The sequence below is a fragment of the Octopus sinensis genome, linkage group LG5, assembly GCF_006345805.1.
Source record: "Octopus sinensis linkage group LG5, ASM634580v1, whole genome shotgun sequence".
NCBI classification, from domain to species: Eukaryota; Metazoa; Mollusca; class Cephalopoda; order Octopoda; family Octopodidae; genus Octopus; species Octopus sinensis.
This window is the reverse complement of record NC_043001.1, coordinates 127,329,257-127,341,868: the sequence shown is the minus strand read 5'-3', so window position 1 is coordinate 127,341,868 and position 12,612 is coordinate 127,329,257. Positions and strand designations below refer to the sequence as shown.

The 12,612-nt window shown below is 39.1% G+C and overlaps 1 protein-coding gene across 3 annotated transcripts in view; it reads right to left on the bottom strand.

Moving 5' to 3' along the window:
• LOC115211613 (vesicle transport protein GOT1B) overlaps window positions 1-11,825 on the bottom strand; it is a 54,797-nt gene extending 42,972 nt beyond the window's left edge. For all 3 annotated transcript variants that reach the window (XM_029780211.2, XM_029780210.2, XM_036503070.1), the window contains exons 1-2: window positions 10,833-11,825; window positions 913-1,004 (exon numbers count right to left, since the gene is read on the bottom strand). In XM_029780211.2, coding sequence (XP_029636071.1) covers window positions 913-1,004; window positions 10,833-10,857 — 117 coding nt within the window. In that variant the 5' untranslated portion in view covers window positions 10,858-11,825. The remainder of the gene's footprint in view (window positions 1-912; window positions 1,005-10,832) is intronic.
• Between the last annotated feature and the right edge of the window lie 787 nt (window positions 11,826-12,612).

The following is a 12,612-nucleotide window of genomic DNA, read 5'->3' as shown; positions in this document are numbered from 1 at the left end:
AATGGTCGCATTTTGCTGAACTACTGAAGTACAGAGGCATAAACAAATGAACAGTGGGACAGACAAATGCAAACACACACACATGAAAGGTTTCCATACAGTTTCTGCCCACCAAATTCATTTACAAGGCATTGGTTGGCTCATGGCTGTAGTAAAAGAAACATGCCCAAGGTGCTGTGCAATGGGACTGAACTGAAAACCCCATGGTTGCAAAGTAAGCTTCTTAACCATACAGCCATGATGGTGCCTATATGTACAAGAAAAATCTTAGTACTGGTTATACTCTTTACTCATTTCAGACTGCAGCCATGCTGGAGCACCGCCTTTAGTCAAGCAAATCGACCCCGGGACTTATTCTTTGTAAGCCCAGTACTTATTCTATCGGTCTCTTTTGCCGAACTGCTAAGTGACGGGGACGTAAACACACCAGCATCGATTGTCAAGCAATGCTAGGGAGACAAACACAGACACACAAACATATATATATATACATATATACGACAGGCTTCTTTCAGTTTCCGTCTACCAAATCCACTCACAAGGCATTGGTCGGCCTGGGGCTATAGTAGAAGACACTTGCCCAAGATGCCACGCAGTAGGACTGAACCCGGAACCATGTGGTTGGTTAGCAAACTACTTACCACACACCCACTCCTGCGCCTATACTGAAATATTATTAGGAACTGTATTGAAAAAAAAATTTAATATTTTGTCTATCGTAGAAGTACAACCAGTTTATTGCACATGAATTTTAACAGGACCCTCAGGGGCCGTATGGACCCCAGTTGAGAGTCACTGATTTAGACTATTATTTAATTAGAAGCTAATTCAGCAGACTGAATACCTAAAATACTCATCATTGAAACTGAGAGATATCTGTTTACTTCCTTTTACATTCACTCTTATACTTACATTTCCAAATGCTAGCAGTCCTTTATCAAAAAAGAACAAAACTCCTAAGAAGAGGAACGTTATTCCAAAGCCAGCAAGACCAACACCAATTTCTGGAGGAAAAAAAAAGAAAAAGAAATGAATTAAAAATAGAAACAAATTAAATTTAAGAAAAAAAAAAAAAAGAAAATGATTTCTAAAACCATGAATATTAATATATCAGCTGAAGGAGGTTTTGTATCCTGAAATATTTGGATATGATAATTTAGCATTAAATCCAACTTTATCATACTCATGTCATTATAAGTATCTGGCATGTATGCAATAGTTATAATGTTGGGTTTCATATTCATTTAAAAACTATTACTGAGCATCAGTTGCCATCATTTCTCCAGACTCCTGTAGCCAATTAGTATTTAACCCTTTAGTGTTCGCATTATTCTGCCAAAATTAATGCTTCTTCATCCACATTGTTTTGAATTAATCATGCATTATCTTGTAGCTATGAGATTTTGAAGAGGTAGCTGTTAATTTTTAAGATGATATTGTAGGGTTGGTGTGAGAGACCAGATATGGCCAGTTTGAACATAAAACAGGCAGAATACTTTTGGCCGGATATGGCCGGTTTAAATGCTAAAGGGTTAAACTGTTCATATCTGGTTTATGTTCAAACTGGCCAAACCCAGCCTCTCACACCTACCCTACAATGTTGTTCTTAAAATATACAGTCACATCATTGAAATCTCAAAGCAATGAGATAATACATAGTTAATTGAAAACAAGGTGAATAAATAAGCATTACATTTGATAGAGTAATCTGAAAGCTAAAGGGTTAACTAATTGTTAAACAAATTAGGTACCACTTTTTTTTATATGTCCAGTTTGTTTCCCTGATTGTTTGAGACCTTGCTTGATTAAACATCCATTCTGGTAGCTTATAAATTATTTAAGCAAGGAAGTATTAGTATTTTTTTAAAATCAATGATTAAACAATTACTACATGAATGTCACTTTTAATAACACTCTGAATCTTGGTTTTACAGTCAATATTCTGTATCTCTGAGTGTCATAACGAGTGACATAAAGTGTGACTGGATGAGTATCCATCTGCAAAATACTACCTTAAAAAAAAAAAAAAGGGGGTAGGGAACCACACTGAATACACTTCTATCAGAAAGACCACAATGTTTACTACTCCTTTGTTACTGCAGTGATTTTTAAGCAAAAATGGTGAGATGGCAGAAATGATAGAACAGCAGATTAAGTATTTTGAACCACATTTTGAATTCATACCCTGTAGGATGGAGCGGCTTTTCTTATCTTTCCAGTATCAATAAATTAGGCAGTCATAGCAATATAAGAACGAAGCGAGACTCAAGCACCGAATGTGGAGGACCCAGGCATAGTGTATGGCTTTGGCATGAGACTGCAGTGTAGGGCAATGAGTAGTGATTGTGTCTGAGGCCCCTGGGGATGGATACATACTCTTTACTCTTTTACTTGTTTCAGTCATTTGACTGCGGCTATGCTGGAGCACCGCCTTTAGTCGAGTAAATCGACCCCGGGACTTATTCTTTGTAAGCCCAGTACTTATTCTATCGGTCTTTTTTGCCGAACCGCTAAGTGACGGGGACGTAAACACACCAGCATCAGTTGTCAAGCAATGCTAGGAGGACAAACACAGACACACACACACACATACATATATATATATATACATATATACGACAGGTTTCTTTCAGTTTCCGTCTACCAAATCCACTCACAAGGCTTTGGTCGGCCCGGGGCTATAGCAGAAGACACTTACCCAAGATGCCATGCAGTGGGACTGAACCCGGAACCATGTGGTTGGTTAGCAAGCTACTTACCACACAGCCACTCCTGCACCTATACATTCATAAATATATCTGATTTGTAATACTTGATTTAGTTTTTTTTTAACTCTCTGTATCTCTCTTTTACAGGGCTGATAAAATATAGTGAAATACCAATTAACTCCCCACCTTCAAATTGGAGGCCTTGTATCAATATGAAATCCTTATCATTATTACATGAGTGTTATGTCATATGATGGGTATCTTTGGAAGTATACTTTTGCCACCATGGGTAATATAAAAAAATATGGTAAGCATACACTAATTATAATTTAACTTACTGTCTCTTCTCCACTGTGTTTATGAATCTCTCTCTCTCTTACAGTGTGCAGATACAGCATTCTTTGACTTATTGCCAGCCATGAAGCCTTGTATGGGCACTTATCCTTCACCTCTTACGTTAACCCTCTGTATCCCTCTTTTACTCTATATGATGTAAAGCGTGACTAGGGGAATCAACTAATCAATATTCTGCGAGCTGGCAGAAATGTTAGCACGCCGGGCGAAATACGTAGCTGTATTTTGTCTGTTGTTACGTTCTGAGTTCAAATTCCGCCAAGATCGACTTTGCCTTTCATCCTTTCGGGGTTGATAAATTAAGTACCAGTTTCGCACTGGGGTCGATGTAATCGACTTAATGCCTTTATCAGTCCTTGTTTGTCCCCTCCATGTTTAGCCCCTTGTGGGCAGTAAAGAAATAAATATATTAGTTATTCTTAAAGAGAAAATTTTTAAGGCAACCGAACAGTAGAAACCAAAGACAGGCAGGTTAAATGCCTTGTGTTCTTTTATTTATTCCTTACTGGGACTGATTTTGACTTCCAGCTGATTCCTCCAGTCACACTTTACATCATATAGAGTAAAAGAGAGATACAGAGAGTTAACATAAGGGGTGCAGGATAAGTGTGCACACTAGGCTTGGTGGCAGGCAATGAGTAAAGGATTGCTATATCTGCATACTGTAAGAGAGACGAAATCATAAACACAGAGGAGAAGAGAGAATAAGTTAAACTATAATTATTGTATGTATAATGACAGAAACAGTGGAACAATTAATAAAATGATTTGTGGAATTTTGTTATAACACTTTATGTTCCAAGCTGGAGTCTAAATCTTGTAGAACTTGATGAAATATACTCTTACTGGTTTCAGTCATTTGACTGCGGCCATGCTGGAGCACCGCCTTTAATCAAGCAACTCGACCCCGGGACTTTTTCTTTTGTAAGCCCAGTACTTATTCTATCGGTCTCTTTTTGCCGAACCACTAAGTAATGGGGACATAAACACACCAGCATCGGTTGTCAAACAATGCTAGGGGGACACACACACGCATATATATATATATATATATATATAATATATATATATATATATATACACATATATACGACGGGCTTCTTTCAGTTTCCGTCTTCCAAATTCACTCACAAGACTTTGGTCGGCCCGAGGCTATAGTAGAAGACACGTGCCCAAGGTGCCACGCAGTGGGACTGAACCCGGAACCATGTGGTTGGTAAACAAGCTACTTACCACACAGCCACTCCTGCGCCTCAGTTAATTATATACATCTGCCCCTTTTCCTCAGAATTTATAGCCCTGAGCTAAATTTAAAATCATTATTATTACAACTGTTGTTAAGGCAATGAACTAGCAGAAATCATTAGCGCACCAGGCAGAATGCTTAGCAGCATTTTGTTCTTCTCCACATTCTGAGTTCAAATTCTGCCAGAGTCAACTTTGCCTTTCATCCTTTTCGGGGGTCGATAAAATAAGTACCAGTTGAACACTGAAGTTGATGTTATTGGCCATCTCACTCCCCCAAACTAGCTGGCCTTGTGCCAAAATTTGAAATCAGTATTACAACTGTTGTTGAAATACAGGGAGTTAATTTTTACGGTGTCTGAAAATCCCGTGGGAAGCTTTTTCTCTCTAGGCATTATTCATGCTTGTTTATATGATGAAAATTCATGTGTCTTACATACTGATCTTCACTTCATGACCTATATTGGAATTGATATTCTCTTTCATATGTACACACATATAGTTGAAAGACATACACATGCTCTAAACAGCTATCATTTCTTTTCTTTTTTATTTCTTCCTCTACGTTGATAAAGGGTTCACCTGAATCAGTAGTCTATTTCTTTTGTTTTTCGCCATACAATTCATTGTGAACAACTTTTTACGTTAATTTTTTTCACGCATGCCTACATTGTGTCCCCCAGTTTTTTAATTCTTGGTTGACTGTTATAACCTCTCGACTTTGTCGAACTGTCTGTCCCTTATTTCCCTTATTCCATTCGCACAATTTTACCTACCTTCATTCAGACATTCTTTTATTATTTTACTTGTTTCAGTCATTTGACTGCGGCCATGCAGGAGCACCACCTTTAGTTGAACAAATCAAGCCCAGGACTCATTCTTTGTAAGCCTAGTACTTATTCTATCGTTCACTTTTGCCAAACTGCAAAGTTTCGGGGATGTAAACACATCAACATCAGTTGTCAAGCGATGGAGTGGGTGGGGGGACGACAAACACAGACATACACACAAATATATATTTACAATGGGCTTCTTTTAGTTTCCATCTACCAAATCCACTCACAAGGCTTTGGTTGGCCTGAGGCTATAGTAGCAGGCACTTGCCCAAGATGCCATGCAGTGGGACTGAACCTGGAACCATGTGGTTGGGAAGCAAGCTTCTTACCACACTGCCACTCTGAAAACTGTGCAGAAGCCTGTCATGTGTGAGAGAGTGTGTGTGTGTGTGTGAATGTTGACTCGCCATATCTTTGCTTGTCATTATGTAAGCAAAATAGTATATGATAATTACATTCCTGTGTTAGCACGCTGGGCGAAATGCTGTGCAGTATTTTTTCTGCCGCTACGTTCTGAGTTCAAATTCCGCCGAGGTCGACTTTGCCTTTCATCCTTTTGGGGTCGATAAATTAAGCACCAGTTACGCACTGGGGTCGATGTAATCGACTTAATACCTATGTCTCTCCTTGTTTGCCCCCTCTATGTTTAGCCCCTTGTGGGTAATAAAGAAATAGATATTTACATTCCTGGTTGACATTACAACTGGTTTACAAAGACCTGTGATATAAAAGTACCCTATGTAAACAAAAACAGGTATGGGTTGGTGACATAAAGAGCATCCAACCATAAAATTCTGCCTGGAATATGTTCCTATTCATCTTATGCCAACATAGAAAAATGGATGTAAAAAACAAATGAACAAATTCCAGCCCACAATCACAAAGTCTGTTACTCCAAGTTTTTGATAAACTGCAAAATTAGTACGCAGGAGTGGCTGTGTGGTAAGTAGCTTGTTTACCAGCCACATGGTTCCGGGTTCAGTCCCACTGCATGTCACCTTGGGCAAGTGTCTTCTACTATAGCCTCGGGCCGACCAGAGCCTTGTGAGTGGATTTGGTAGACGGAAACTGAAAGAAGCCCGTCGTATATATGTATACATATATATGCGTGTGTGTGTTTGTGTGAGTGTGTTTGTCTCCCTAGCATTGCTTGACAACCGATGCTGGTGTGTTTATGTCCCCGTTACTTAGCGGTTCGGCAAAAGAGAACGATAGAATAAGTACTGGGCTTACAAAAGAATAAGTCCCGGGGTCGAGTTGCTCGATTAAAGGCGGTGCTCCAGCATGGCCGCAGTCAAATGGCTGAAACAAGTAAAAGAGTAAAAGATAGAGTAAATCAATATGATCGCTAAGCTTAAGATTCTAAGACATGATTTGATGTGATCTTAAGGGAGTTGGTGAGTTACTCAGAGTAACTTTGACTGTGATTCCTTCAGGCACTCCATCCGTTATGATGATGAGGCTTCCAGATGATCTGATCAACAGAACAGCTTGCTTGTGAAACTAACATGAAAGTGGCTGAGCACTCCACAGACTTGTGTACCCTTAATGTAGTTCTCAGGGAGATTCGGCATGACACAGTGTAACAAGGCTGGCTCTTTGAAATACAGGTACAAATCATTTTTGCCAGCTGAGTGGACTGGAGCAATGTGAAAAAAAGTATCTTGCTCAAGAGTGCAATGTGTTGCCCGGAACTGAACTCATGACCTTAAGCTGAATACCCTAACCACTAACCCATGCACTTTCCATACTGTAATTCAACATACACACACACACATGTATATCATCTTCTTATGTGTATACATACACACACATGTATATCATCATCAACTTTTTCATATTTGCATGTGTCAGATGAAATTCACTAGGATACATTTCATATGGCAAGATGCTCTTCCTGCCACAAACCCTCACTGGTTTACGAACAAGGTAATATTTTCATTTGTCAGTTTGAATATGAACTACACAAGAATTGATCATACTTTCACAGAAGAATGAATGATACTGCTTAAATGATGATGATTGTTGACAACTATTGCACAACATCAAGACAAAGAGACATATACACATACTCTTTTACTTGTTTCAGTCATTTGACTGCGGCCATGCTGGAGCACCGCCTTTAGTCGAGCAACTCGACCCCGGGACTTATTCTTTTGTAAGCCCAGTACTTATTCTATCGGTCTATTTTGCCGAACTGCTAAGTAACGGGGACATAAACACACCAGCATCGGTTGTCAAGCAATCCTAGGGGGACAAACACAGACACACAAACGCATATATATATATACATACATATATACGACAGGCTTCTTTCAGTTTCCGTCTACCAAATCCACTCACAAGGCTTTGGTCGGCCCGAGGCTATAGTAGAAGACACTTGCCCAAGGTGCCACGCAGTGGGACTGAACCCGGAACCATGTGGTTGGTAAACAAGCAACTTACCACACAGCCACCTACAAATATATATATATATCATCATTTAATGTCCATGCTCCATGTTGGTATGAGTTGGATGGTTTGACAGGGTCTGATGGGTCAGGAACTGCAACATGTTCCAGTGTCTACTTTGACATGGTTTCTATGGATGGATGCCCTTCAGTTCACTATGCAGCTTGCTGGAATCTGAACCCTGGGGAAGCTGAGGCAGAGCAGGTTCTTGTAGAGTACCTGCATGGCTATTATATATACATACATACATATATAGTGGTTGTCGTTAGGAAGGGCATCCAGCCGTAGAAACATTGCCAGATCAGACTGGGCCTGGTGCAGCCTTCTGGCTTCCCAGACCCCAGTTGAACCGTCCAACCCATGCTAGAATGGAAAGCGAATGCTAAACGATGATGATGATGATATTATAGGTGGGTTTCTTTCAATTTCTGTGTAACAGGCTATAATAGAAGAAACTTGTTCAAGGTGTCATGCAATGAGACTGAATTCACATGGTTGAGGAGTAAAATTCCTTACTAAACAGCCATGCTGACACCTATACACAAACACATGATAAGCACATGATAAGTTGTAGCATTAAGATAATTTCCAAACTGGACATTATACCCCCTGCATATTTCAAAGCTGAAATATGATCGAAGACTACAAATACATAGGCACAGATGTGACTGTGTGGTAAGAAGCTTGCTTGCCAACCACATGGTTCTGGGTTCTGTCCCACTGTGTGGCACCTTGGGCAAGGGTCTTCTACTGTAGCCTCTAGCTGATCAAAGCCTTGCAAGCAAACAGAAACTGGAAGAAACCCATCAAAAGTGTGTGTGTGTGTGTGACTGCGTGTGTACCGTTGGCGATTTTTTTTTTTTCCTTCAGTCTTCTCTTCTCTGGATCTTTCCTTCTATGTTTCTGACGAAGAGCTCTGCTTGAAACGTTAAACCTTCCTTCTTTCCTGAGCGTCCAATAATACTATATTTGTTCCACGTCCTCGCATTGTTGTGTTTTTTTGTGCTTTCATGTTTGGATTAACTTTATATATATATATATATATATATATATATATATATATATATATATGTATGTATGTATGTATGCATATGTGTGTTTTGAGACTCATAGAATAAGTACTAGATTTAAAGAAAAAAAGTTCTGGTGTCAAATTGTTTGTCTAAAAACCTTCATGGTGGTACTCCAGTATGGCCAGTCAAATGAGTGAAGCCAGTAAAAGTTACTTAAATATACATTTATAAGTGAATCGGGCTTGCACCTGTATAAATATGCAGGAATCTATTAATAATATGTGTGATGTGGGTTGCTATAACTGGATTAGCAGTCATCTCTTTCTGTAGCAGTTTGTGCAAGTGTAATGTTGATGCTTATTTCCAGGACAAAAGGCAATTCAGCTATGACCATCCTGTCTCTCATTCAGAGACAATGTAACCCAGATGACACTATCTATTCTGTCATTTTTTTCAGGCAGTTGAATGTGATATGAAAAAGATGTTATTTCAAGTGCGTTGAGCAATCAAAATGACTCTATTTTTAGCTTGTAAGTATGGTATGTGTAATTTTGATGATATAGCAAAAACCATCTAGTTAAGTGATGATGTTGTCAAACACAGAAAACTTCCTCTCACACACAGGAAGAGAGGGGGTGTGGGTAAGGGGAGAGAAAGGGACGAATACAGAAGGGAAGAGGTGGAAGATAAAGAGAGGGGGGATGAAACAGAAATAAGAAGAGAAGATGAAGATGGACAAAACAGAGAGTGTACTGGGCAAGTGCAGAGAGTTGTGGAGATAGAAAGAGACAAGAAAAGTAATCAGATGATATGAGAAGGTTCAGTCAGGACCTCATAATTGAAGGGCTCACCATAATTTTCTGTACAATTAACGTCGTTGTAATATAACAAAAACTGTTAACGGAGAATGTCATTACAGCTGAATTAGCACATTCCTCTTATACCACCACCCTTCCTCTGCTAGCCTCGTTCATTTGCGCAAGGCAGTGGTTCCAACTAAAAATATTCCAAACTAGCAGTATCGCCCGGCGTTGCTCGGGTTTGTAAGGGAAATAACTATATAAGCATTTTTAGAGAGTTATAGCAAAAAAATGTATTAAAAATGGAAAAAAAAAATGGTAAATTTTTTTAAAAATCGTTGACTCATCGTAGACATTTTTAGAGAGTTACTTCCCTTATATAATAGCAAAAAAATGCATCAAAATGGAAAAAATGATGGTAAATTTTTTTTTAAATCGTAGACTCATCGTAGACGCGCGCTAATACCTAGAAGGGCTCGATATGAATCACGACTATAAGATACCCGGTTTTGGTTACACTGCACCGCAAAATGTGGGAGTAGTAAGGAATCTAAATCGTAGGAGACAGACACACAACTTGACTTTTCTATATAAAGATATTGTCAACTATCCTCCTGCACTTACAAGAACCGTTCTTCTATGAGTACAAGTGTGTTTTACATGTCAAAACATTTACAAGTTGTTTCATAGTGCTGATGTCAACTCTGCAAAATCATTAGTACTGTAGATGTAAATTCCACCCCTCTATGTCCAGCGTTCAAATCCTAGCAGTGTCAATTCTGAAAGTCCATTCAACGACAAAACACCTCCCCCTACACATTTGGGGTATCGTACCAATACTACTTAACATACTTGTCATTACATGACCGCCGACATATATGAAAAGATGTTAAAAAAACAACAAAAAAACCCCCAGAAATTCGGTGTGTTGATTCCACGTGTCTAATTTCAATTCCCTTTACATTACTAATCACTTTATCCGCTTAAAAAAAAAAAAAATCAAACTTTGTGGATAGTTAATTGACAGAAAATTAAATCATGAAATTCAGTTAAGGAATTATAAAATTATTTGTGAAATGAAAGATGTAGGAATGAAAAAATAGGGTGTCGTTTCCTCGCAAGTCAGTTTCGATAACCTAAAGCATTCATAATTCTTTCTGTTTGTTTTTGCATGTTGCGTGTGTATGTATGCCGTATTGAGTGCACCGGGTTCTGTTATCCGTCCCTTTGCTTCTTTTTTTTTTTTTTTTAATATAAAATACAGAAGCGTGTGAATTGAGAGAAATTTAGCAGCTATTTCAAGCAGGCCGTGAGAAAAAAAAGTAAAATGTCAATCAGAATAATCAGTTGACCAGTCAACGTAAAGGTAAAGCAATAAATAAGACATGAAAAAAGAGAGGATAATTGAGCGATGTTTTTACTTACTTTGACAATCTGTTACTTCCATCATCTTGAATCAAGTACGTGTAGAGTGGTGACACTGCTAATTAAGTTATAATGGTGATAATATAATGGGTGTTATTATTATAAATATGAAGGTTTATTGTTTTATTTGACAGTGTCACATAGAAACACGCTTCAGTACTGAGAGGGGAAAACAAACAACAAACAAACAAAACGAAGGGTCGTGTTGTGGATGACTAATTTGAAGCGGAAGTTGGTTCAATAGGGGGAAAAATTGGGGGGGGGGGTTCTTTTTCTTACACTTTTGCGGTGTTTTTCCTCTCTTTCTTTCTTTCTCGAACTTACACAATCAGACTTTAAATGCCGCTCGATAGACTTCTTAACATGGTTTACGTTTCTCTTTTGGATAAAACAGTGACACAATCGAACCCGAACCCGAAGATAGTGTTCGGTAATGTCACAACAAAAGTACGCAAAAAATAAATGTAACTATGATAAGTCTTGTTTTCTTCTTTTAGTTGATATCACATAAGTAATGGTGATTATGGTGGAGATGGCGACAGATGACAATTTTTTTTTGTCTTTTTATATAGAAAATATTAATTATTATTATATGTAGTTTGTTCTTGATGAAATGGTTGCTGGCAGTGGTGATATGTGAGTCATAGGGTAAATGTCAGACGTTTGTCAACACTCCATCCATTCACACCTTGCAACAAAATCACTTGAATTCACAGATGAAATAAAATTAAATACCGAGATGACACAAATAGATTTACGAACTGGAGAGAATATGTTTGACATCACAGATGTGAAATGCTGGTTCTTCTGGTGTGATTACACGTGTGCAGGTGTTGGTATGTGTGTAAATATGTTGTTGTTTGTAAGAGCGGCCGGTGACACACGACAGAGTTTAGTGGCGAACGAAAACGAACCAACGACGACCACTTCTGGCGTAAGTAGCTTACGTGGAAACTCATGCGTGTCAAGGGACGTAACAACTTCCGGGAGAGGTAAACTTATCTCCCTTGGATTAGAGATGGTTCTAATCAAGGGGAGGTTAGCAAAGGTATCTTGTAATATACAAGGCGGCGAGCTGGCAGAAACGTTAGCACGCCGGGCGAAATGCTTAGCGGTATTTCGTCTGTCGCTACGTTGTGAGTTCAAATTCCGCCGAGGTCGACTTTGCCTTTTATCCTTTCGGGGTCGATTAAGTAAGTACCAGTTACGCTCTGCGGTCGATATAATCGACTGAATCCGTTTGTCTGTCCTTCTTCGTCCTCTCTGTGTTTAGCCCCTTGTGGGTAGTAAAGAAATAGGTATCTTGTAATAACCGCATATATCAACTGAAACAAGGACGTAGCCTCTTAGTTGTTCACCTGCTTCTGTAAATGGATCTACGTCGGTTTCTACGATGAATGTTTCAGTTGTTCGAATAAGTTAAGTTAAGTTAATTTTTTTGGCTCAAAAAGCAAGGCCATGTAGGGGGACATGGAATTATGTACGGGGAGGGTGTTCATGCAAAGAGTTCAGGCCATTTCTGGTCAAGAGAGACTTTGAACCGAGCGGTCGTCGGCATCTTCACTATCTCGTCCGGCAGCTTATTCTACGGATCCGCAACCCGGACGGAGAAAGCCCCTCTCCTTTGATTGAGATGAAATCGTTGCAGATAGAGCTTTTCGGAGTGACCCCGCAGCCTACGCTCTGGAGCAAGAGTGAAGAACAGCTCTTTCGAGAGGTTACACTTTCCGCCTATGATGTTGTGAGCAAGAATGAGATCACCACGGTGTCGTCGTTTTTC